The 26,569-nt window shown below is 39.2% G+C and overlaps 1 protein-coding gene across 9 annotated transcripts in view; it reads right to left on the bottom strand.

Annotated features, from left to right (window-relative positions):
- The window catches only part of Unc80 (unc-80 homolog, NALCN channel complex subunit), a 156,851-nt gene that overhangs the window by 94,094 nt on the left and 36,188 nt on the right, over positions 1–26,569 (bottom strand). For 5 of the 9 annotated variants that reach the window (XM_055616819.1, XM_055616813.1, XM_055616818.1 and 2 more), the window contains exons 12-21: positions 24,950–25,218; positions 23,566–23,961; positions 20,123–20,269; positions 15,660–15,807; positions 13,577–13,725; positions 11,346–11,512; positions 10,079–10,177; positions 4,051–4,265; positions 2,901–3,007; positions 1,430–1,526 (exon numbers count right to left, since the gene is read on the bottom strand). In XM_055616819.1, coding sequence (XP_055472794.1) covers positions 1,430–1,526; positions 2,901–3,007; positions 4,051–4,265; positions 10,079–10,177; positions 11,346–11,512; positions 13,577–13,725; positions 15,660–15,807; positions 20,123–20,269; positions 23,566–23,961; positions 24,950–25,218 — 1,794 coding nt within the window. The remainder of the gene's footprint in view (positions 1–1,429; positions 1,527–2,900; positions 3,008–4,050; positions 4,266–10,078; positions 10,178–11,345; positions 11,513–13,576; positions 13,726–15,659; positions 15,808–20,122; positions 20,270–23,565; positions 23,962–24,949; positions 25,219–26,569) is intronic. The other 4 variants (XM_055616820.1, XM_055616816.1, XM_055616815.1 and 1 more) reach the window with 2 other exon arrangements.

Raw genomic sequence — 26,569 nt, forward strand, 5'->3', positions numbered from 1 at the left:
ATATATATATATATATATATATATATATATATATATATATATATATACCCAGAGATATTTTCATCTCTCCCATGAAGGAGAATGTTTGACAAATGGGAAAATACAATGCCTTTATCAGTTAGGACAGACATAATGAAATACCACAGGTCAGCTGACCTTTTAAACAACAAGTATCTGACTCTCATAACTGTGGCCTACAAGTCTGATATTGGGTTCAAGTACAATGGTTCTAGTTTGATTATGTCCTCAAGTGGCCTTTGCTTATATGAGCACAGAGCTATGTCACCTCTCTTTTCTATAAGAGTACTAAAATCCAATCATGGTGATATTACCCTCATGATATCATCTAATCCTAACAGCCTTCTCAAAGTCCCACTTTTAAATGTATCCGGCTCAGTACTAAAATGATCAACTTGGTTGAAAGCATGGAAATGTGTATCAATTCAGATGAATCATCAATGCCCAGTGGATTTGAGTCTGTCCTTTAATTTTTTTCTGGACAAGTGTTCTAACTGCATTCTATGTAATAAAATAAGCCTTGTGAAATGGAGAGTTGATGGTGGCTACATCAAAGCATATCATGATATTCACTGATAGGAAGATGAACTAGCAAAATCTGACCAATGCAAACCAGCTATGTGATGAGAACACTGATGACGGAAATTCTATTCATGCAGTAAGTTCTATCCATGCATTTCCCATATCCACGGCGTAGATATATTATTGACTACACTGATTTATTTCAAACAGAGCCTGTTGTATTCCATCTAATGCTGCAGTTTACAACCTAGAAAAATGAATCAAAAATGTGGCAGAACTAGAGCAGCTTCCATTGAATAAAACAAACAAACAAACAAAACAAGACGAAAGTCAAAAGAGAGAACAGGAAATGAATAAGAGGGGTTATGGCATTGTGTGTAGTTGTGTGCGTGCGGTTACAGATATCATCATTGGGATAAACCACCTAGTTTATGGGCAAATGCATTTTCAGATTATAAAGAAAGATTTCCTAACAATTAAAGCTGTCTAGCTCTGGAACAAACTGCCTTATAAAGTTGCACACTCCCCCTCAGGAGAGGGAGGTGGCCACCTGTCAGCCATGCGATGAACAGAACTCTGAAGCTGGGTGGTGGGTGGATAGGAGGACCTGTGCCTCGCAGACTCTAACAGGAAGAGACTATGTCCTATCCTCTGCACACTCAGTGCCCACCAGGGGGTGAGAATCACAGTAAGGCTTCTGTAAATGTCTCCTCAAACTGATAATAAAGAAGCTATAGATAGCACTGAAAGACACACTTAAAGAACAAAGGGAAAGACAATACAAATAGAAAATGACCATTTTTTTAAAAAGACAATTTCAGAAAAAAGAAGTGGACCAGTTAATTTAAGTAACTGAAAAGAAGTAATTGCTTAGGTGATTGACATTTACCAAGACGCTTGAAGAAATTCTCCTCCTCTTCTCGACCGTTCTCCATCCCACTCCCTGGCCCACCTTCAGAGAGCTTAACAGCACTGGTGAACTTGACCTAAGGAGAAAGGAAAGGCTTCTGATATTCAGGAGCCAACCCCAACTACTGGGTTACATTAGCCCTTGGTTTGAAAAACAAATTGTTTTAGGATGTGGAAATTCTGGCTTCCATATCTAGTAAGTGCTGTCATGGAATACATCATTGTATCTCCAAAAAGATGTCACTATAATGGCAGGTGCAAGGACTACCTGGTGAGAGGTCAGAAGCTGAATATGAAAATAATTTAGTGAACAACTCAGACATGCGAAGTGCTAACTCTGATACAATCCAACCTGAAAGCCACATTTGTTCTTAGTGAACATAGTCACAGTTGAAAATCAGACCAATAAGAAGTATTTTATTCTATTCTAAATGTATAAATCAATTTGTAACATAATAAATATTCTTCCCCTTCCTCCCCTTCCTATCCTTCCCTTTCTTCTCTTCCCTTCTTCTTTTGTCCTCCCCTCCCTGTTTCTCTCTCTCTTTCTTCACTCCCCTAGAATTGAATGTTGGAACTGGCACAGCCTAGGCAAGCGCTCTGTCACTGAGCTAAATCCCTAGCCTTCTTGTTGACTTGTTATATTGAGTCAGAGACTCACTGGATTGCCCAGGCTATTCAGGCTGGTCTTGAACTCATTGTATAGCCCAGGTTGGGCTTGAACTTAAGATTCTGCCACTAAGTTCTCCCCGGTATCACCAGACCTGGCTCCATGTCTTTTCTAAAGCCTTGATAGGTCTTCATGATTCTGACTTTAGGTCAACTCAATAAGATGTAAGTAATGGAACAGAAAGGAAGCTATGGGGCGGGGGGTGGCGGTAGACTCCAATAATTGATATTTTCAGACAATTCAGACAATTCAGAGAATGTGCATAAGAAGTCCAGTCATGTTTCCTTAATTTCTGTCACCCTCCTGTATCCTTCATAGGAAGATACAGTGGCAGTGATGGATATTTCCGCAGCTTTCCTTATTTTCATTCTTATTGTGGTTTACTACTTAAATATTTTAGTTTATCTAAACTATTATTCTATTAGTTTATCTAATTTATAAATATTAGTTTATCTAAACTAATATTCAGAAAACAGACAAGCAGCTAAATATTTAAATATTTTAATATCTAAATATCTAAAATATCTAAATATCTAAAATATTTAATATTAAATATTAAATTAAAATAAATTTAAATTAAATTAAAATAAAATAAATTAAAATATCTAAAATATCTAAATATCTAAAATATTTAAATATTTAGCTGCTTGTCTGTTTTCTGAACTTACTCAACTCCAAAGTTGAGCTCTTTTAACTCTTCCCATGCGTTTACCATTGTTCAATTCTAATAGCTTTTAGTCAGTGACTCCAATGGTCACTTCATGAGAAATGTCCTGCTTACCTTGGAGCTTTGCCTGATGAAAGACAGGCGATCCACAGAGCTAATGTCCAGGAGGTCCTCTACACCATCTGCCAGGCCAGAGAGGGAGGATCGCTTCAGCCAGTTTCCTAGTTAATGATATTTTGAAAAACTGAGCATTTGCTCTCAAATGAATTAAACAGAAACGCCAGCATGTACTGAACTAACAATGAAAGGTACATGGCCCCAGTATAAATAGAAGCAAAAACAAACTGTTTTCAGTATCAGTGTTTTGAATCCAAATGTTCAGTGATGAACTGTAAAATCACATGAGCATGTAAGTGCAGGACAAATGGGCCTGGTCCCCTCCACAGCGGGAACCCACAGTCCACCCACCTATGCTGGACGCGTTTCCTATCTCTCTCCTGAAAACCTGTGCACTTTTATCTCCTCAACAGTTCTCACATCAGTCTGTTTCTCTATTTCTGCTTAGCACAGGGTTCACTTGTTTCTGCCTGGGCCTCTAGACAGGTTTCAGTCTGATTCTAGTATTGACTAACATTCCTTCAATGTGGTGGTCTTTTAGACGGTTCATTCACTTGCATTATTCTGTTCTCCCTAATATGTTGGTCCGTGAGGGCCGTGGTGAAGGGCCACCCTGATTTGCATGTCCTCTGGCTTGCTGTTCTGCCACAGTGAGTCAGCTAGTTCCTCCCTTAGCTGGTTCCTTCCAGTTGCCCGCCCCCCAGCCTGTTACATTTGCACGTTGCCCTTGCGCTGTTGTGTATTTGGCAGATTTTAATATCTGTGCTCCCCACCCCTGTGAATAAGTCGGGCTTCACTGTTGTCCTTGTTCACAGCACTACGTCATGGTTTTCCTTCATGAAATTTATAGTTCACAACTGTACTTATTTTGTGATTCTCTGCTTTAACGGGCGTGTCTCCCCCTCAAATGCAGCAAAGCTAAGAGGATTTACACAGAGCAGAGGCAAGGCAGTGTAGCTGCCTTTTGGAAACTATCTGCATCAGCAGAGGAGTGAACAAACTAATGGGAGGATGAAGCAGTCAACAGCAGGCCTCAGAGTTTGAATGCTTTTTCTTCCCAGCCCCCTACCATGCCATGTTCTGTCCCAATCACTTATTGATTGGATGTCATGATAGTAAGAGAATCCATAAATAAATACTGACATACTTTTACCTATGGGGAGTTTCAACTTCTTTCTCAGGGAGATTCTGCGGGAGCGGGAGCGGGCGCGCCGTTCGGAGGTGTTCCCTGAGTGGGCTGTGGTACATTCCGAAGTGTCCTGCTCAGACTGGCTGCTGGTGTCACTTGCTGCGCTTTGGGATTTGAACATCTTCCGCCAGAAATCTTTCCGCCCCAGGTTGCCTCCTTGCATTTGTTCATCACTGCAGAAGGTAAAGTATAGGTTTAAAAACCTCTCAAAGCTCAGTGCTCTCTTAACTGCCAGCTATGGTATTTAGGCAAATTGTACAGAGTAATCTTTGAGGGCTGGGTGGGTATGAGAGGAGTGAGAGAGTGGGAAGAGGAAGAACAAGGTTGACCTTCCTGGAAATAGTCCTGTCTCAGCAATAAATAACTTCATTAAAATGACTAGATATTCTCACAGATATCCATCCACCTGCAGTATGAATCATTATAGTAGGAACACTTAAAATGTCCGTAAATATTTAACTTTTAAAGAAAGCTCCTTGGGGGCTGGAGAGATGACTCAGAGGTTAAGAGCACTGCCTGCTCTTCCAGAGGTCCTGAGTTCAATTCCCAGCAACCACGTGGTGGCCCACAACCATCTATAATAAGATCACGGGTCTCCTTCTGCCATGAAGGTGTATATGCAGATAGAACATTGTATATATAATAAATAAATAAAATATTTTTTTAAAAGAAAGCTCCCTGGCTTTTTTAATTTATGAGAATTAATGAATGAGAGAGTGAAATTTCACCACCATGCTCAGGGAATATATCACCCTACAGCCAATTAAGTTGAAGAAAGTCCATGAGTTTACAAGTAAAAATGTAGTTCTGACTCAAAAGGAAAGTCAGAAAACCCAAAAGAAGGTCTTCAATGAGAAAAACCATTAATATGCAGAAATTAATCTTATAATAATAATAATCAGCTAAAATTTCCATTTTCACCCATTAAATTAGTAGAGATTAAGGTGGCTAGAAGGAGAAAGCCATGCTCCAACATACTGACATTGGAGAGACAAAATATTTCAGTCTTTCTGGAATACTTATATTCTATGCAACAAGTTCTGGAAGTCCATATCAACCACCTACACGGAGAACTTGAATTTCTAAGAAGTAATAGCAAAGAAAAGATGGAGAGGTGGGGCTTTGCACTAAGACATAAGGGGTGGTCATTACTGAACAGTGGGTATGATTTTAATGTTTAAGTCCAGGAAGATAGTTCAATATATTATGGGTATTTCATAGGGTGATAAATTCCCGATTATTTATAATATAGGCTACAAATGCCTATATTATATGCCATTATATATATAATATGCCATTAGCCAATTCCTGGCACACAATGTCGCCTGTAATTATAAAGTCACAATTCTCCCACAACAGCCTTAGAGACAGAATTCCTGCCTGGTATAATTCAGGCTTTAAGATGAATGTGACATAGTGCATTTTGTTTATTCATCAGATGATGAATAATGGACTTGTTTCTGCCTGTGGCTCTCGTAACTAAAGCTGCTGTGTATATAGTTATTTTTATTTTCTATGGAAATAGGTTTTTATTTCTTTGGGGTACCGAGCCAAAAATGGAATTGTTGGCTTATATGGTGAGGGACTGCTTTGGGGTCAGAAATTGTCTACATCGATACCAGTGTTTATTATAAACTCCTAGAATATATTAAATATTATATCATCATGGTTTTGAGCTGTGTCTACAGTAAATGATTACTCACCCATACAAAGAACAAAGCATTGACATTTCTCTTGTTATGTATGGAGCTTGAGTATATTGGGAAAACAGAAAAAGTTAGTTACTAATACTTCTATTGTATATAACTTATATGGGCCATGCAGAATGAGAAAAATCTATGGAGAGAGAAAGATTGGAGGGAGAGGAAGGAGAAGAGAAAGAGGGAATGAGGGAAGGAAGGAAAGGGGAAAGAGAGAGTAGAGTCGTGGCTCCCTAGGTCTCAAGAATGGAGTAAGTATGGGAAATACCATTTTATGTTGTCTTTCAAGATGGTGAAATGTTCAAGAATTATATATTAGTGAGCTTGTACAACTCTGATTATATTAAAAACCAATGAACTATATAATTTCAGTTCGTGAATTGAACGTTATATGAATTTGAGGTATCAAAGCAGAGGCTGAGACTCAAAGCCAAACTTTGGGCAGAGTGCAAGGAATTTTATGAAAGAAGGAGATAGAAAGACCTGGAGGGGACAGGAGATCCAAAAGGAGACCAATAAAGCCAAAAAACCTGGTCCCTGGGGGTCCTGCAGAGACTGATACTCCAACCAAGGACCATGCATGGAGAGGACCTAAAACCCCTGCTCAGATGTAGCCCATAGACTCAGTCTCCAAGTGGGTTCCCTTATAAGGGGGTGGAGCACAGGCTGTCTCTGGCTTGAACTCAGTGACAGGCTGTCTGAGTACCCCTCCTGGGGATGCAGCCTTACCAGTCCACAGAGGAAGACAATACAGCCAGTCCTGATGAGATCTGATAGGCCAGGGTCAGATAGAAGGGGAGGAGGACCTCCCCTATCAGTGGACTAGGGGAGGGTCATAGGGGGAGAAGAGGGAGGGAAGGTAGGATTGGGAGGAGACAAGGGAAGGGACCACAGTCAGGATACAAAGTGAATAAGTTTTAATAAATAATAATAATAATAATAATAATAATAATTTTTAAAAGATATATAAAATAAAAAAATAAACTTGTTTTTAAAAAAGATGAATGTGACAAGCCAGTGCTATTAGGAGAAAAAGTCAAGGGCTTTAGGTTAACTTTATTCCATTATTGTCAAAATAAAAGTGAAAAAAATCTTATTTTAGAAGAAGGTTGACTTAGGCACTCTTTATGACGAATGGTAAAGTTAAAAGCAATAATCAAATGGATTAAATAGGCTAAAACAATGATAATATTTAGAAATCATATGTGATGACATGTCTGGGTGTGAAGTTTCATGTACACACTCAAAAATGTCCTCAGCACGAAACACAAAAGGTTTGCAGAGGTTATCTTTAGCAGGGGTATTTTGGTTTTCCAACCTCCCTAGTAGTTTTCTGTGCTTTCCATATTTCCCATCTTGAATAGCATGCATATCTCTTGTAGTTTGGAAAGAAATGATGCTGGGAGACGTTCTAGTGGTTTGATGACATTTATTTATGGGTTTTTATGTAACTTTTACTTTAGGGTAGAGACCTGAATTGATCCAACATTTAACTGTATTGCATAATACAATCATCTTCGGGACATAGATGGGAAGATTCAGATTTTTAACTCTCGAATGTCATTAAAATGCTAAACATTTTAAGCTCGTTTTGAAAGAACTTACTTATTTTTATTTTCCTCATATATTACGTCTCTACCACGGTTTCTCCTCCCTCTTCCCCTCTCAGCCCATCCCCTTAACCTCCTCTCTTCCCTGGATCTACTTTTTCTTCTCTGTTTCCCTCCTCAAGGCCTCCCAGGTCTATCAACCAGACATGGCATAACAAGTTCAATAAAACTAGGTACATACTCTCGTATTGAGGCTGGATGAGGCAACCCAGTAGGAAAAAAGGATCCTAAGAGTAGGCAAAAATCTCAGAGACAGCCTCTCCTCCCACTGTTAGGAGTCCCACAAAGACACCAAGCTACACAACCATAACAAACATGCAGAGGCCCCTGCAGGCCCTGTGATTGTTGCTTCAGTCTCTGTGAATACCTATGAACCCTTCTAAACCAGCGCTTCTCAGCCTTCCTATGGCAACGGCCCTTTAATACAGTTCCTCATGTTGTGGTAATCCTTAAACCATAAAATCATTTTGCTGCTACTTTATAACTGTAATTTTGTCACTGTTATGAATGGTACTGCAAATATCTGATGTGTAGGCTATCAGATAGGTGACCCCCAAAAGGGGTTGTGGCCCACAGGTTGAGGACTGCTATTCTGAACTATGGTATTTTGTTTGTGAAGAGGTATATAGTCAAACTGGATTTCTAGCACTGACTAGTCTGTTGCTCAGGAGGGCAACACACTCTGTTAAGCTCTTCCTGCCTTCAGGGAAGGCAAAGAACAATGGTGAGAACCTGTAAAGGTGCGTGGATGGACAGGGAAGACATTCAGAAAAAAAGATGTCATTTATTACCCTCCCTGAGAAAGTGTACATCAGCAGCAGGCAGTGTCAGGAAAAACTATCACATTAATAGTATTACTGATTCTAAGTGTTGGATACCTAGTAAGAATGAGAGCTAGGGTTAAGAGGAGAGGGAGAGAAAGAGAAACAGAGGGTAGAGGAGGAGCCAGGACTATCAAAGAGGCTTCTCACCTTTCTCTGGGCTAAATAAAGGATGGTTAGTGTGCTCGCTTCCTAGGACCACGTTCCATATTTGATGATTCATGACACTATTCCAAGCAGAAATATTAATGGCAAAGCATTCTAAAACAGACATATGGTAAATGTGGAGGAATTCAGTGTGTCTACAGAAAGAATATTTGGAGTTCTAAAAAAAAAACCCAAACATCTATTAGCATAGCCAATTTTATTTTCAAAATCCAAATAATCTTTTAGAACACTTTCATTTATCAGATTATTTCAAAAGCTTGAGTTTAAAAAAGTCATCTTTCCTCTAATGCTGTTTTCCCCCGAGGCAGGGTTTTACTGTGTAGTTCTGACTGTCCTGGAACTCATGCCATCGACCAGGCTGGCCTCGAACTCAGAGGTCCACCTGCCTCTGCCCCACAAGGGTTGAGATTTAAGGTGTGCACCACCACTGCTTGGCATTCTCTGGCCATTTGAATATAGAACTTGTTTTATCAATTAATTTTGCCCCTTTAGAGAAAAATTTGGATTTTTGTCATGCCTCCGAGGGTCTCCTTAAAGGAAAACAAAAAAATGAAAATTTAATTTTGAGGAAGAAAGTTAAAATGAAAACTTAATGATAGTCTGATAGTTCTGTCATTTAATCATTACATATCATTCATTCCTTGATTGCATATCATTCACTCTTCCTTGAAATATATGCATTAATTTTCTACAATAAGTGAAACTCCATCTTGGTGTTAGGGCTTTAGCAGTAAATGAAGATACATCTGGTTACTGGGCCCATTGGCTTGACTGATTTTATCCTTGCCATTCTCCATTAAAGGCACAATCTCTAAGATTCTGGAGCACCAAGAACTGTGTGTGCATTTGTGTTTTTGAAGATTTTGCTTCCTTAGTCTTATGTTTGATGGGTGCTGCCTTCTTACCCTTAATTTGTAGAAAGGGTACCCTAATGCCTAGAAATGTTCTGCAGAATTGCTAAAACGGTAATTTAGTATTGAATGCGGGCTTTGGGAAGCAAAGCTGTGTACCTGCAGTGACGTATGTCTGAAATGTAGACCACTCTATGTGTAAATTCCCAAAGAAGAATGACTAACATGAACCTCTCATGGGCCTAGGCTGTGCATTTAATGTCTGTAGAAAGCCTCACATCTTCTGCAGGTGGGAAGCGGAAGACACTTTTGAATTTGTCAGTATGAAAAACGGAGATAAACTGATGTCAAGAAGTCATTGGAATGGATCTAAGATGAAAGTGCAATGGAGAAGAGTCTATATTTCATCTAAAATTCAGGACTTTTGAGATCTATCCTATTTTTTTTTTCTTTTAGAAAAGGCTCATTGAGTATATTAGAAGCCGTTCATCCATTTTAATACTGATTTTTTTTTTAAATAAGAAAGTATATAACATCTTACATACACAACATCTGAAAGGAAGGGGTATAGGAAAGGCATGATGAAAAGTAAAATTAGGGATTCTTTCTGTATGTACAAAGGTGGCTATTTGGTCTCACCCAGAACAATTGGTGGTATTGGGAACGAAACCGTAAGGGCAGAGAGCAATGTCTCAAGGAAATGAAAGCAAACTAATAAAAAGCAAAATACCGAAACAAATAAACAAAAAACCCAAGCACAGTTTAGGAAAGAAACTTTCTTTCAGTGTGTAGCGCCGAGTTCTTTGCACTGGAGGCCAAAATTCTACTCAACTTACTGTTCTGGAGTCTGCGAGGGACGACCAGACATGAAGCTGCGACACTCCTCAGGTGCAGAGGGTACCTGGCCTCTGTCCGTGATGCTTCCTGCCTCCGACCTATACAAATGGCACATGCCACCAATCACAATAGAATAGGACACCACTGTTCAGCCTTCCATACTCTCCACAACCAAGCCACCTGCTGTGGACAACCTCTTTGGCTGCAAACCTTTCTCACCCTGAGTCCAAGTTGTATAGAATTTATAGCTAGCTACTGGACTCATGATGTTATTTTTCACCAGTATTTCAAAATTGCAAACTGAGGCACTAGAAGCAAGTAACATTTTTGGCTTTTTTTTTTTTAATTCTTGCAAGTACTGTTTAATATACAGTAGGCACGAAATAAATGCACACTTACTGGAAGGATAACCAACACAGTGTTTCACAGCAACTTTTTCCAGAGTGTTGGGAACTGAATGCAGGACGCTATACAAGCTAAACAAGTTCTCTATCACTAAGCTATACCTCAGCCTAGTGATTAATAGTCTTACTCCCTCTAGAACACCATTTTAATGAACAAAAGAACATGGGTGTCGTTAATTGTTTTTCTTTTCTTGATAAAAATGTAAAGTATATAAAAAAAAAACAAAATCAAGGTAACACTTTACCATGTAATCAAGAACTCATGAGCTCATTCAATTAAAAAGTAATAATAAATGGTAGAAGTTTATTTAGTTCATGGCCCTGGAGGCTTGGGAACCCAAAGGCGGTGGTGATGGTTCCTTGAAGCATTATTACTGCAAAGCATGGCACAGGCCATGACATGGCAAAACAGAGCTGTTTATAGAATGCTCACTCTCATGACAAAGCCTCGTCCGTGATAATCTATAAAAACACTAATCCAGCTGGGCGTGGCACACACCTTTAATCCAAGCACTCTGGGAGGCACAGGCAGGTAGATTTTGTGAGCTTGAGGCCAGCCTGGTCTGCAAAGTGAGTCTAGGACAGCCAAGGCTACAAAGAAAAACACTGTCTTTAAAACAAACGAACACTAATCTATCCACATGGGCAATCTTTGTAACCCAATTACCCCAAAGGCGTCACCTTTAAAATTCATTTATTTTAAAGCTTCAGTGGAACTACATCAGTGATACCAGTAGTACAAGATAGCTTTACCAGCCCTTCCCTGACTCTGTAGTACATCTGGTAACACGCAGTGTGATGAAGGGTAACATTCCTCTGACAGTTAGCTAACACTGATATTCAGAGAGCTCAAGTTTCCAACCTTTTACCACCTGCAGGCTTAGACTCCTGTCCATTCTCCTCCACCTTTTTCCCTGGTGCCAACTTCTCAGCACTGTCCAGCAGAGCACTAAGAGCCACTCTCCTGAAGACATTCCCATGAGCTTCTTTGATAAACTGGACCAGCTGGCGGATGTCACAGTACAGTCCCTGTTTGAAGGCAAGAAGAAGGTTTGGAGGCAAGGAAGATAGCTGTCTGGTTAGTTTTCCTAGGGAGAGAAGTCAGTGGCTTGGGTTCTGATGAATGTTGGAGTCATGAGGGTATGACAAACATTTCTGCAGCCACACATGAGTTCTTTTTATTACTCCCATGGGAGAATGTTCTACCCTTCACATTCAGTATAGAAAAGAATGACTAGCACACCTTCAAATTCAGAGTCAGCCATACCACTAGAAAGACATATCTACTCTTATAAACATTGGATCGCCACATTTTCTCTCTTAATTGTGAGTTCTGAAGAGAACTTTTTTTGCCTGGAAAAAAAATGGTAGCCAGAATTTTTTTTACAGTAGAGATTTCATGCCCCTGATCAGCTTCTCCAAAGGGTCTAAATTACTGTGGTAAAATGCTAAGTAATTCATTTGGATACTTCTAACAAAGCCTGATTGTTCAAAGGACGGTGGATTTTCCTGGATGTATTCAGTAAATGATAAGTACGTTGTAGCTGAGTTGGGTATGAACATGTCCATGAACCTAAGACTGCAGAGGAGGCTTTAATGCTAGTACACTTGTGAGTCGACACTGAAAAATACGTGTATATTTTTTTCTTGACATATTAAGTTTTGCACTCTGCTCTTATACCCTTGCCTCCTTTCTTTAAAGGGGTATTCTTCACCTTTGTGGTAAAACAAGATTCAGAAACCTAAAAAATTATCTCAATACTCTTGTTTTTAAAATACCCAGCACCATGGGATAATAATTATGTCCATGATCTTCAGGAAGGCAGAGGGACGAACCCTTGAGGATAACAGAGAAAGAGCATCTTTTAAAGCCTGAGGGGAGCAGGGCTCTGAGCCCTTTGCTCTGCTCTTTATTTGCTCATCCATGGAAGATAAAGCCATCTAAAAGCAAAGTTTCTATCCTCACCAGGGCATGCCCAGGCCTACACCTCATCAGAGAGCTCTAGGGGAAGTAACAGCTACTGACGAATGACTGGGACCTGTGGAGACTCACTCCGGACACTGCCTGAGACTCTGTAGAGTAGGAAACCTAAGAGTGACTCAATTTTGACTCCTGGTTATTTTGGTGGGACAGAAGTCCAAAGTTAAGATTGTGGATAATTAAAGAATTTAGTAATTTCTCTACATATAAAGTTGTACATAAAGACTTGTAAGAAGTCACATGTATTAATATCAACTTTAAAAATCACATCTCGCCAGGACCAAAAGGAACACGTGAATAGTGTCTGTGTTACACTCAATGTCCAAGAACGCTGCTGGACTGCCTTTGACCGTCAGTAAAAGTAAATTCCATTTGGTTTGTGAAAATTATGTTTATCTGAAATGAACCACTTCACAGTTTAGAATGATATAAAATAACGTTTTCCATTTAGTAAAAATAGCAGATAGGTCCATATGTGTAAATGAGCTTATTTCTGCATAGAAATAACTGACAGATGTAGGAGGAATGATCTTTTGGTTCCCAAAAAGACCTGAATTCACCTAACTTTGTCAAATTTGTCATCTAAAGTCTACACTGAGATCTAAAGACATCCTCTTCTCCTTGAAAGGACTTGGGCATTTCATAACCTAGTTTCCTTCTCACACTACTTGCAACTTCATTTGATTAATTACCACATGCTTTATGAAGGACAGATAAAGATTATAATGCTCAATAAAAGAAAGCAAAACAAATTTCAATGGCATATTTGCATGAATTCATAAAAGCAAATAAAGTTTCAAATAATGCTTAGAGTAATATCCTTTTATATTTCATAAACCGATAAGCTGTGTTCTAACACCTTGTTTCTGAAAGGCTCTAAATACCTTGTAACATTTCACCAGTCTCTATTCAAGCCCATGAGGTGGAGGAAGATAAATCAGTCTGTCCGTAGAATGGCTGGGGTTATGGCCCCATGGTGAGTTAGGGGTGACATTGGGAAAAAAATTGGATACTCTAATGTTAAGACTTCATCTTCTCTTCCTCCAGATAACAGTACAAGGGCTTCTCTCAGACCAGAGTTTGAGACCTGTGAGGAAGGAAACTGCTCTCACCAGATTCTCGGGGCTATGTAGTTCATGTGTGGTTGAAGCACAGCGTGTGATGAGGGACTTGAACATGGCACCGACGATAATGCCTTCCACGTTTTGGGCTGTGGATTTGTTGTCCACGGTGGTGAAGTTATTTCCAAACCCAGCTTTGTCTGGAACACAAAGACATACGTTAGAGGCCAGGAGCTACACAGCTGAGAGCTGTAAGGGAGCAAGTATCCGGCAGCTAGGAAATTGTGAAGCTCTGTTGAAAAGTACAGACATGGGCAGTTAAAGATACCTGTAGTGTAATAATCCCCGTGCAGACTAGAGAAGCAATCAGCCTGCTTCAGTCTTTGCTCTGACATGGCCCTTCAGTGGAGCATTTGGGTTGATTAATCTTAGAAAGAAAAGGGGGTCTATTAAAAAAGGAAGGATGGAAGGAAGAGGGAGAGAGAGAGAAAGGGAGGAGGGAGTGGAATAGAGGGGGGGGGGAATCAGCTCATTGGTTTATCTATGAAGGAAAAAAATACGACTCAACCTTCTTTAGAGAGGAACTCTGGCTTTTAGCAGAAACTATCCCGTATGTCAGAAGGGACATGTGACATGAGCTGTGCAGCCAGAGAGAAATGGTGGAGCTCTTGCAGAAGGACTCCTGCAAGTCTGGAAAAACATGTGTTCCTAGACGCTCTGGGCAAATGTGGAGAGAAAACACTTCCCTTATCCTTCAGAACAACTTCCTTAATACAGAAGATGGAAAACGCTGGAGCCCAAAGGCTGTGAGCCCCCCCATTGGTATTTGCTAGCCCCCCCTTTTCTTTTTACATATCCACGGATCTTCAGAGGGTACATGCCTATTCTGTGGCTTTGCAAGAGGAATCCTCACGGCCCATGAGCCAGCTGTGGATGATGAGAAGCACATGTAGAGCTCCCAGACTGATGGGGAAGTACCTGTCTGTCTGTCTGAACTGATGTGACTCACTATACAGCTCAGGATTCTAGGAGGAACGTATCATGTTTGCTCACCAACCTTTCACTGTCTGTACCAATTGATAAGGATTTATCTCCAGTTTGACAACACTGAAAGGAATACTGCCATCTGTGCTTAGAGCTCTTATCTCAAATTAGAGGAGAGAGAGAGGGAATGAGAGAGAGAGAGAGAGAGAATGAAAGAGAGGCATTTTAGTTTTTAATCTTCATTTTCTTTTGCAGAGCTCAACTATAATCCTGCCTTCATTGTTTCCAAATTTGTAAAGTGATTAGTGTAAGCCAGTTCTGATAGGATATGTTATTCCAGGGGTTCTAAGAGGAGGCAACATTTTCACTTATTGTGATAACTAGTCAATAAAGAGTAAAATACAAATAAGAAAAAAAAAAGTTTCTAAACACATGATTCTTCCTTTACCATTAATTAGTCACTTCATTCATGTGTCATATGTACCTTGAGTCTATACCAAGAAGTTATTTCTCTCAAGGTTCAATTCAGAATATGCATTTGACCCAACATGGCTTCCAGTCCCTCACTGCACCTGCATTTAGAAGGGTTTCAAAGGTGTTCATTTTAACGAATGTGACTGGCACTTTCTAGTCTCACCTTGTAGCTTAGACCTCTATACTTTTTTTTTTTTTAAGGCATGGAACTATAAAAAGGTTGTCGGTCTATATATTTGCTTATTTAAATAAACCAAAGCTATATGTATGTAGGCCAATTATGTCACTACAGTGTTTATGCTAACTCCATTTTCTTTCTTAGTTTATTATGTGAAACATGCCAGGCACTACAAGGGGTATATCGTAGCCACTCATTTCATAATTGTTGAACTAGCAAATTCATTTCCTTGTCCTCTCATTTCTGTCTCCGCTGTCGCACACAGACGGTCAGGAAAGAAACAGAACTACCTTTTAAGGACGCCATAATCTGTAAGCATCTTGTATCTCTTCCTCATTACAGACAGTTCTCCGCACATACACGCACACACGTGTACAGACGTTAACACGTGTCTTTCCTCTCCGGTGGTCTAGCCCCAGATACTGAATATGCCAGTGAAACACTACCTGCATTAGCACCCAGTGGCTGCTCCGTCAACTCAGGGGTGGCTTTACTTACTGTCGGTGACCGGCTCCATACAAAATCCTAGCAAAGCATGCAAGAAGTCCACGACATTATTGAGGGAGTCCTTGTTCACATAGTCCCTCATGGTCTGTCGGAACTGTATCTTATCTAGCTTGTACAGCTTACTGAGGCAGTTCTGGGCCTGCAATGAAGGGAGAAAAGTGAAAAGTCACAAGTACCAGCTTAAGCTCCAAACACCAACACTGTTAGTCTGAGACAAAAGTAGCAGGAGGCAAAGACTCCCACCCACTCCCTCTTAGCTTCCAGTTCCTCCCCATGCTAGGCCCAGCTGTTTGAATAAGAAGTGAACAGAAGCCCACTGGGTGGTCTGAAGGAGGGTGTATTTGGAAAATCCACTCCTGGGGCAAGGCAGGCTGGGAGCGACTCAAAGCTAATGCTCAGTACTGATCCCAGAGGAACTCAGTCTTTTTACCAAGGTCAAGATTTTAAGATCTGATGAAAATAACGCAAGACATAAAATTGAAGTAGGTCAAAGATGCCATAGTCCACTCTTAGAAAAACTCAAAGGCTTTGTGCAATTGGAGAAAGCACGTCACTTTCACGCCCAGGCACTTTGAAGTTAGATACCTTAAATGGAGAAAGTAAAGGCAAGAGGAGTAGTGAGTGGAAATCCAGTGGACTTTTACATTTTTGATTAATTAATTATTAATTAATTTTTTGAGACAGAGTCTCAAGTGACCTAGTGTGGCCTTGGCCTGCTGATATAGCTGAGGATGGCTTAGAACTTCTAATCCTCCTGCCTCCATCTTCTGAATGCTAGGATTACAGATGTGCACATCTGTAATCAAACCCTGCTGATGTGCTCCTGGGTATCGTAGCCAAGGCTTCATGGATGCTAGGCAAGCACTCTACCAAGTGAGCTATAGCCACAGCTGTACAGTGACCTCTTATATGGCCAAGAAAGAAAAGGTTCTTAGAACACATAAGAGGCGTGAAATAGTATATTCATGATTTGTCTGAACTTGGATGTGAAAGGCAGCATGGTATTTAAATAGAATTTGGTCCCATAACATGGTACTTCTACTCAAAATTACAGTGTATCCAGCAATCTAGTAAATAACTTTGCCACCTTGCAAAAATAAAAGGCATTAATTCCTACCATCAGAAACAAGGAAGTAACAATCATTGACAATAGAGGTTTTAGACAGAATATTCCCCTGGTATTGAGAACACTAGAGGACTGATAGATTTCTTTACTATTTAAAGATAAACTTCATTTGAATGGTGCTTTGCTGCAAAACATTCTTTTTTTTTTTTTTTTTTTTATGAAAGGGCATTACATCTGACTCTATTATTTGCTGATTGCCCTCTTCTCACTTCTGAAGAAAGTGAGGCTGAAAGAAACCAAGGGTTTTGTTTAAGCTGATACCGTCAGTTCTGCAGTAAAGTCAATGCCAGAAGTCAGGGCCTTGCCTTCTAAGGTGTCCTTAGTTCTTCTGTGAAAAAGTGGATTTTAACACTTGAGACATTGATAGTCTTGAGGAACTGTATTTCCTGCTATTCCCAACAAGCAGTTAAGATGACTGATACTACAGATTAACTGGTATCTTGAAGAAAGCTATCTGAATAAAGGAGACACAAGGAAGGTCCTGAAGATGGATGGAATGGGAAAATGGCAGAGGTATCTGAGCTGAGGGAGACCACCTAGAGGATGGAAAACTTTGTATTAGGGGTAGGCATTGAAGTCACAGCAGGGAGGCAATCCCTGAGAGCTGGAATCCTGATGATGACTTTTTACTAGTGATCCAGAAGATATGGTCATGACCCAGTAAAGGCACTTAGACATTTAAAAGAAAAAAAAAAAACAAATAGTGTAAAAGGATGAAACTTAGAATTCATTGTATAAACTTTTTGGTATGATCTTGCTATGATCTTTCCATCTGTATCACAGGGAGGGTTGTTTTTTTAATTTATTTTATTCTTTCTTCACTTATGCCTCAGAAGATTTGAAATCAGGAGTTTTCATTCCAGAGAGCTTTCTAAGTTACCATATCTCAAACAAGGTCCCTTCCTTCCTTCCTTCCTTCCTTCCTTCCTTCCTTCCTTCCTTCCTTCCTTCCTTCCTTCCTTCCTCGTATAAAACATGCTGCTTTCTGATAAGTGATGTTTATAAAGCAGTTAAGTAAATGTGATCTGCATTGATTTAACTATCATTCCATATGTGGTTTGTAAAGATCTTCATTTTCACATTTAGAAAGAGAATAAAATACTAAACTTTTTTTAGTTACTTTTTTTATTTTTTATATTAATCACAGGTTATTTACTTTATATCCCAGCCATTAGCCCCCTCTCTCATTCCCTTTCAGTCCCACCCTCCCTCCTTCATCTTCTCCCTGCCCCTTTCCAAGTCCACTAACAGGGGAGGACCTCCTCCCCCTCCAGAATACTAAACTTTTGAAGTACGAATCCCTTCAGGTTCTCTGTAAAGTGGTGTAGTTTCATTTCTCTGCTTTGGAGGCTGCAAGACTCTCTGCAATGCTGGGAAGAGTTCAGTGGGAAGTTTAATAAAGTTTAAGATTTTCAAACCTTTAAGATTCTTATTCTGATTAAACATCGTAATGTTTCCAAGAATCAGGAAAGCATTAATTAATTTCTTTTCAAAATTTGGGACTACTAGCAAATCATTAGATTAACCACCTAAGGTTTGTTAAGGTTTAGTAAGCTTTATTATGCAGAACCCTTAGGTACCTTTTATACTTTCAGGAAATATAAAAGTAATTAACCAACTAATTTATTTTCATTTATTTGGGAATCACAAACTATTAGAATTAAGAGTTATTATAGGATTTTGTGTTAGAACTATTAGGCACTTAGTGAAAACAACTTTAGTAATCTCCTTTTTCAATATATGTATAAGAACCCAATGGTCTAGTCTAAAGGTGAGACATATTCTTAATTTTTCAAGTAAGATTGCATTTGAAAAGGCCATGGCACAGAAACATAGAAATATGTAGTTCTTAATCTAGATATTTTCCTGGGGAAGTTTCTCAAACTTGTGCGTATAATCTCTATAATGAGTACAGAAGAGGTCTAGAAGATTGGAAAGCAACTAGCCGATTTGAAAATGTAAGCAGAAAACTGGCTGGCCACTCTCACAAGTACACAATGCAGTAGGAGCAGCCTCTCTTCTGGCCCAACTGGTCCTGCTTCTATCAATTCAGAAAAACAGAGCATAGTTCTCAGTCAGTTTACCCCTTCAGGAAAATGCTTCTTTTGAAATTTTAATCTGAAGTCCATGAAATTGGCTTTCTGTATGAGGGGTAATGTGTTTTTGTTAGAATTGACAGTTTTTATTCATCTTGTAACAAAATTAGAAATACTTATGTCTAAGGACTGATGCAATGGAAGCTTTTATTGTCTTATCTTTTTTTTTTTTTTTAACTTTTGGCCTCAAAATCTAGATCTTGGTCAAAATGTCTGAGTTAGGGAATTTAAAAGTTAACCACTGTGAATATACCTCCAATATACACACAATAAACCAAAATGCTATAACATAATTGAATATGAAAGAAAGATAAATGGATAAATCGATGGATGGTAGATGATACATTAAGCAAGAAATCCAGCATGCTAATACTGTATGAACATTTCATGACGAAACCTGCACCAAAGAAAATGTGCTGGCATCAGATTTTGACATGATCTCGCAACTCTGCCCAGATATGCCAATCTAATTTGCATCAAATTTTTACTTTTAAAAGAATATTTTCTTATAATTTCAGTTCCAATACAGAATTGAGGCAACTATCCCAGACCGGGCTTGTTAGAGGTGGGTTGTTGCTTAGGTCAGAAGGAAAGATAAGAATGGGTAGACGCAACTGAAAGCAAGCTGCAGTAAAGCATGTTCCATTACTCAAAACAATGGCAAGCCCATGTGCAGAGTTCCAAGTTTCATACAGTCCAAAGCAACGTGATCTCAAACATACAGAAGTTGAGGGTCATTCTCAAGCAAAGCAGCCATGTGCCTGGCTACTTTTACAGTCCTGTTTTGTCCCAATAAGGGCCACTTTCCATTTCTAAGTAAGAATAGCAATGCCTTTGACCTGTTCCTCTAATATAAAATGCTTCTATGTTAGCCAGATTATCAAAGGAGCATACGCACAAATCACCAGATGCTAAATGTATGCATCTGTGCAGAGTTCTTTCAAACTTCTATCTAGATGTTCTGATTCTGCACCTCTTTCCCAGATGGTCTGCAACAGGCAGGAGGCAGATGGGCTTTCCTGATGAAGTTTTCCTAAGTCTCAGTTTTAGATGTCTTGAGATGCCTTATGGGAACTCTCTCACCTCAAGACAATATTAAGCACCTATGAAATGCAGTATTTTGGGGGACTATTGACCCTCATTGTCAAAGGACTCATTCCCCATTTAGAAGGAGGAAAGAGAGAGACAGAGAGACAGAAAAAAGGAAATGGAATCTACTTTAATTCTCTTACATTCTCCCGGAATACCTGGTGTCTCAGACGATCTCCAGAGAGCCCCCGATGTCCTTCTCCGCAACCATAGGCACATCCCAAAGACTTCACTATTTTGATGAGCATAGTGAGAGCAAGCCTATGGTTGCTTACAGGTATATTTTCATCCTAGTAACCACGATTGAGAAAAAAAGCCAAGCCTGTTGACTTTGCCACTGAGCTCCTTTCAGTGTCAGAATTCTTTTTTATAAAGTTAATACGTATTATAATGACTTAGAAAATAAAATTGTCAAGAGCTCAACAAACTCGTCTCTAAAACCTAGCACATGAACTGGCAGAAAGAAACTGCATTCTGAATTTCCTCTAATGGTACATAATTATAATGTATTTATTACAAAACACACTTTTATATTCTCATTTGAGGATCAGAGCAACAACCTACTGAGAGACAAAGGGTGATCAACAGTGAATGCAAACAGTTTGTCTTAGAAATTATCCTTATCAGAAATTTCTGATTACACCCCCAGCAAGGATAATCACTAGCTCTCTGGAACTGATCTAAGTCTGGGACCTGGGAACCTTATGGTTGAAATTTTTGAGAAAAATATCCCAGGGTATACTTCCATCATATTGCAATACCCATAGTATAAACATAAGCAGAGCAGAATGTGTAGAACTTAACAAAACTATTCAAGCTTGACTCTCCTCTTGAGGCTCACCAGGGAGCCTTCCTGAGAGGAATTATGAAATTTGTTATCTTTTGTCCCTTTTTCTTTTCAGGAGTGGAAAACAGGAATCCCCAAAAAGGGCTTGAATTTTTTCCATAGAACAACTCAGCTGTTTCTGAGGAATGATGCTGATCCCATAGGGCCATTATCTTTGAGTTGTTGAAGCCTCCTTGGTCCTCTAGGCTATGTTCAAAAGTCAGCATGTGTATCACATGCCAGGACTCTAGCTCATGCTCCCTGGTTGCTTTTGGTAATGATACAAGACAATTTCATAAATTAACCAATCTCATTATGTTTTACCTTTCTGCCTGTGAAGTAAGGGTTCTAATAGCTAGCCTCCCTATTTCATAAGGTTTTCATACAGACTAAATGAAACAATGGAAGGGAATTACTCTGTAATCAGGAAGGATTTTTTCCCCCATTAGTCACACTTTCAGATTTGCCATCACAGAAAGAATAGTTCAGTGTGGGTAGGGTGTGAAAGGTCTAAGGGGCTACAGAGGAATTATCATGTACCTTAACACGGTATGGTGGAATCTCTCCTTCCCTGACACTTTCCAAGTGGCCATCCTCCTCTTAGCTATAAACTCAGGTAGCACATGTGCATAGGGCCCTAAAGAGACACACTTCAGTAATGAAAAAAAAATCTCTTCTCCAAGCTGATAGAAATGTTGGCTAACCTGCCTCACCCGAAGGCCTCCCCAGTGGGCAAAGCTGCCTCTATTAACCATCCAACATAATTTTGTTTGCCCGAAGGCAACCTTTCTTCAGTGGCTAGGCAGGGCACAAAGTAGGAAGAAGATTAAAAGTCACTTTGTTTCACCTGGTGTCTGCTTTGCAGAATCATCCTGAATCCAAAGAACACTCCAGAATTACGTATTTGCTAAGTAAGAAATGATTTTTAATTTGGATCCAAACTGTAGCTTCAATATTTAGTAACCATGTAATCTTGGGCGAGCTCTTAATAGTTACAACATTGTGTTCTCTAGAAAGGCAATTGTTCTGATACCTGTCTCATAGAGATATTGTGAGAGGTAAATCACAACATATGATGTCCACAATTAAGAGCAAAACAAAGTGTTATTTTTTGGCACACGGCACTGCCGTTCTTCAGAGCGACTAGGCTCTTGAGTGCTGGCTTAGAAAGGAGATGTTAGGCTGGATTCCCTTCCTCACCGGTCTGCTTAGTTGAGTGCCTTTGGGTAATTCAGGAACACTATAGCTTTATGAAAAAGCACCTTGGAAAAGGTCATCCTGACAAGGTTTTCTTTGGAAGGCTGATTTACACATATTTTAAAATCATATGCTCTTTAAAAGCTTTTCTAGTTCTGAAAACCCCTTGCATACATCCATCCAGGTTTTATTTCTTTAGGCCTTCATATGTCCTTGGGATTTAGGGCTCTTTTACTGGAGACATGAAGAAAGATGTACCAAGCTATAGGCAGAAATCAGAGTTATTAAATGACACTTTTAAAGTCTTGTTTTAGGTTAGAGGCCAATTAAGAAATAGAAATTAACTTTTCTTTTCTCTCTTGATTTCCTGTGCTTCTGGTATTACCAGGTTTCAAAACGTAGATACACTCTGACTGAAAATAATAGATGGTTTCAAGGTAGAGTAGACTTTTGTGGGTAGTAAAGTCTAATTGCAGTTTGATAAGTAATTACATAATATTTATAGCGTGGTGACTTTTTGGAGATCATAAAATCTGACCTTAAAATATTTCACATGTGGGAATAATTCATTGCATTGATAGTATCACGCCATAATATTTAAAGTAATAATAATTCTCATAATTACCTAATTATAATAACTAATAAGTTAAATGCTTAATATAAGAAGATAATATCTAGACATGATACATGACTAAGACAATTCTAAATAAAGGAGTAAAAGCCCAAAAATATTGTAATAGATTTGTGGATCAGAGATCACGATTATTCAGAATATATAAGCAAATTGTGAGATGAGGAAATGGAAGATTGACAGAGTAAAAAATGCACCTGTGTGCTAGAGGTAGAAAAGAAATTCGAAGAAAGTACAGTACCATTCATTTATATATTAAAAAATGATACCTTATATGTAAAAGTGGACAATCCATGATTTTTGTAACAAATTATACAACTGTTTACAGTATAATCCTTTACTTGTAAACTCAGCATAATATGCAGATTGTAACCTGTTAAAGATTTCTCTCATTTATTTCAATTTATGGGCATCAATTTGCAGCTAAAACCTCCAGTTAAAATCAGTGTAAGCTATATAAATTTAAACTGTGATAATTTGTACCTAAACTTAAAATAAAAGAAATTCTTACTAAATCCAGAGGTCATAAGGCATGATGAAAAACAGCAAGAATGAAATTCAGGAAAAACCAGTAACAATAAGACGAAAGCCTTAGGGATAGGATACATTGAGACAGGAGAGAGGCTAGGTAGTTGTTTCCACACCAAACCCGTGTCAAAATAACACTGTAAAAGTCAGACTGCTAGATATCTGTGTCTCTCAAAATTCAAACACAAGCCTTGACTCTACTCGTGCTAACTGAGAACTTCATTCAGACATTTCTACCATCATTGCTTTTAGACTCTGGTGACTTCTTGCTATTCTAGCCAATAAATACATGGGGAAAACACACAAACTAACACACAGTACATGCATATTGACATTCTCACACAAATGGAAAATAATTCCGGACTCCGGATTGTCTGAGAATACAGCATATCATTCAACCATACCTTCTCTTGGTTTTTCTCATTCTTCTCATAAGGGCCACCTCCACCTCCTCCACCACCTCCTCCATCGCCTCCACCTCCTCCTCCTCCACCACCTCCTCCTCCTCCTCCTCCTTCTCCACTGCCTCCTTCTTCTCCTCCACCATCTCCAGCTCCGCTAACAGAAGGAGCCCCGAACCCACTGGTGGAACTTGAAGACACGCCTTTGAACTGGAAAGTTCCCTCACTTGGTCTCTTTTCCACAACCTCGTTTTCCTTGTTTTCACTCTTCTTCCTGTTCTTTTCTACACAGGGAACTACACCAAGCTGAAGCAGACATTCCACAATGTTTAGAGCCACATCACAGATGCGAGAGCTGATGTCATGGTTAAGAACGAGGTAGACGGCCTTCAGAACCACCTGCAGAACACAAATAACCACAGGACAATTATATCACCCACGACATCTTTTCCAAAAGTCTCTTATTCAGTTTAATCCATTTCATTGGGCATTACTAGAAATGGCTACAAATAATGCAGGCAGATGAATTCAAGACATGTAGTAGCTCAATTAAACCTTCCCATCTTGGCACCAAAGATATAGTTGATGGAAATAATGAAGCACATCAAGTTAATGAAAAGGCAATCATTTGCCCAAATAAACACTTAGCTGACTCTTTAGACTCAAAACATTTTAATCCTCTGCCTTTCATTTCCCACAAATAATAAAGAACAAGGACCTCCTTACACTTATACCACAGGAGCACGACTCCCCACTATTGTATCATTATTTAACCTTCAATGTTAAATGCACAATATTTGCATGTTTAAATTATGACCTTTTATTGATTTTAATATCTTAAATTATTTGCTGAGCTCAGTTCCATAGGGTGTAATAAAAATGTTGGTAAAACATAATTGTAAAATATAACAGTCCTTTCATTGGCGAATGACTGTACTCAAAACAGGCATTCCCGAGAATGCAAGAACAAGTCTTACAAGGACCCCTATTCATTTTTTTTTCCTGGCTTCATGGGAGGTTCCTAATCCTGGTGATTATATAAGTAAAGAAAAATAAAAGAACTTCTCACTTTTATTGTAGAAAAACACAGAGGAGTAGCAGAACACACAGTTAGCTATATTTACATATGTGTATTCAGATTCACTAAGGCTTTGGGGAGGTAAAAACATTTTGAGATAAGATCAAATATAATGCAATACTTAAAAAAAAACCAAAAGGTACATTTAAGACGGTTGATATTTTTTGTGGAATTTTTATATGGGCAGCTTCTTCATTTTAGGATTCAGCAAATATTTCTAAGACATCTACACACCCACATTCCCCATTCTTGTAAGAATTACACTGAAGAGTCTTTCTAGTCTTCATAAGGAAAAGTACTGTCCCTTACAGAAAGATCCAGCATGCCGTTCTTGTGGACAAAGTTGTTGGTCCCATCGATATGTTCTGTGTCCTCCAGGTAGCTGTAGTTTATGCAGGAGTCTGTGAGGCTCCGTGGCAAGTTCGCGCATGCCAGAGGTTCGTGTGGCATCTCTGGGATGGGCACCTGGCTGCAGAGCTTCCTCATATGTTCACTGAAAAAGTCCGCGTAGCCTACATTGAAGGATGCCAGCGTGGTGTTGAAGGTTGCAACTGTGATGGTGGAGATCTGAGACCGCACTGAGAAGGCAGAGCAAGATCTCAGTTTCCCTTGAGTGGACCCAATACACCAGTTAGACTGTTATGCTAGCTCTTACATTGTAATCACAGTCATAACTTCTAACGATTGCTGGTTTATGGTCTCAGAACTATTCTCAACTTGCATGAAATGCTGTGGAGGTAAGCTGATATCTGACAGATAGTGAAGGTCATAGATGATATCTGACAGATAGTGAAGATCTTAGAAAACTGTGATCACAAGTATTCTCCTTAAGACTGAAGCTAGAATTTAAATTTTATAAGGATGACTTAAGTTGATAACATCACATAGATTTTTTAACATAACAGCCCATTAATATAAACTGATTTATCTGAGATCTTTTTCTATGAATTCATAGCTAAATAGTTAAATATACCTCACTTTGTTAAGCCAAATGTCAAGAACCTGGGAAAGAAACTAGTAGGGATGAAGATGGGAAGGATTGGCAGGGAGTATTCATAAGAACAGGAAGGAGATAAGAGAGACCTGGAAGGGGAGTAATCAGAACATAAGTTGTCAAACAGTCAACAAAAATGAAATTCTAAAAATTATTTACTTTTATCTAAAATGTTAAAAAAAACAAGGAAAAATTATTTTTTATTCCAAGAGTAATAGGACATAGATTTGTAATGATAAATAATAGATAGTATCAAATACCCATAATAGAGTCCAGGAACAAAAGGGATCAAGGGATGAAGTTTATGCTGGAAGTGGAACAATAATGAAAAGAATGAACAGTTGTGTTCAAAGTAAAGAGTAAGACCACCCAGAGACACGTTTGCTCCACATAAGCCACCAAGATGGACTAGCAGCTGTCAGAAAAATGATCTAGTGGCCCTAGAGAGGTTTGACTTCATTCCCACCGACTTCTAGGTGCTTCCTGCCTTGAAGATATAGCACGGACGTGGGAAAGCAATGAATCTAGACATTTTCCAGCCTTTGGGCTTATGATCTTTTAAAATATGTATGAGTGCCTTGTCCTTGCTCTACCCCCTGGAGGTACGGTGCTCATCAAATAGTAGAAAACAGCTGCTGCTTACGAAAGCTGTGTTCAGAATAGCTAAGAAGTTGATTTCCGATGGTGCAGAGAACAATCAACACAGTGTATGTCAATTTGTCACAAGCTAAAGTCAATGATACGTGGGGAACTCAGTCAACAAAATGGCTTCGTAAGATCCAGCTGTAGACAAGCCTGGAGGACATTTTCTTAATTAGTGATTGGTGTGAGGGTCCCAGCCCATTATGGGTTGTGCCGTCCCTGAGCTGGTGGTTCTGGGTTCTATAAGAAAGCAGCTAAGTAAGCCACGTGAGACAAGCAATGAGCAGCACCCC

Source organism: Psammomys obesus, unplaced genomic scaffold, assembly GCF_907164565.1.
Source record: "Psammomys obesus unplaced genomic scaffold, mPsaObe1.curated_primary_1811, whole genome shotgun sequence".
Classification (NCBI taxonomy): domain Eukaryota; kingdom Metazoa; phylum Chordata; class Mammalia; order Rodentia; family Muridae; genus Psammomys; species Psammomys obesus.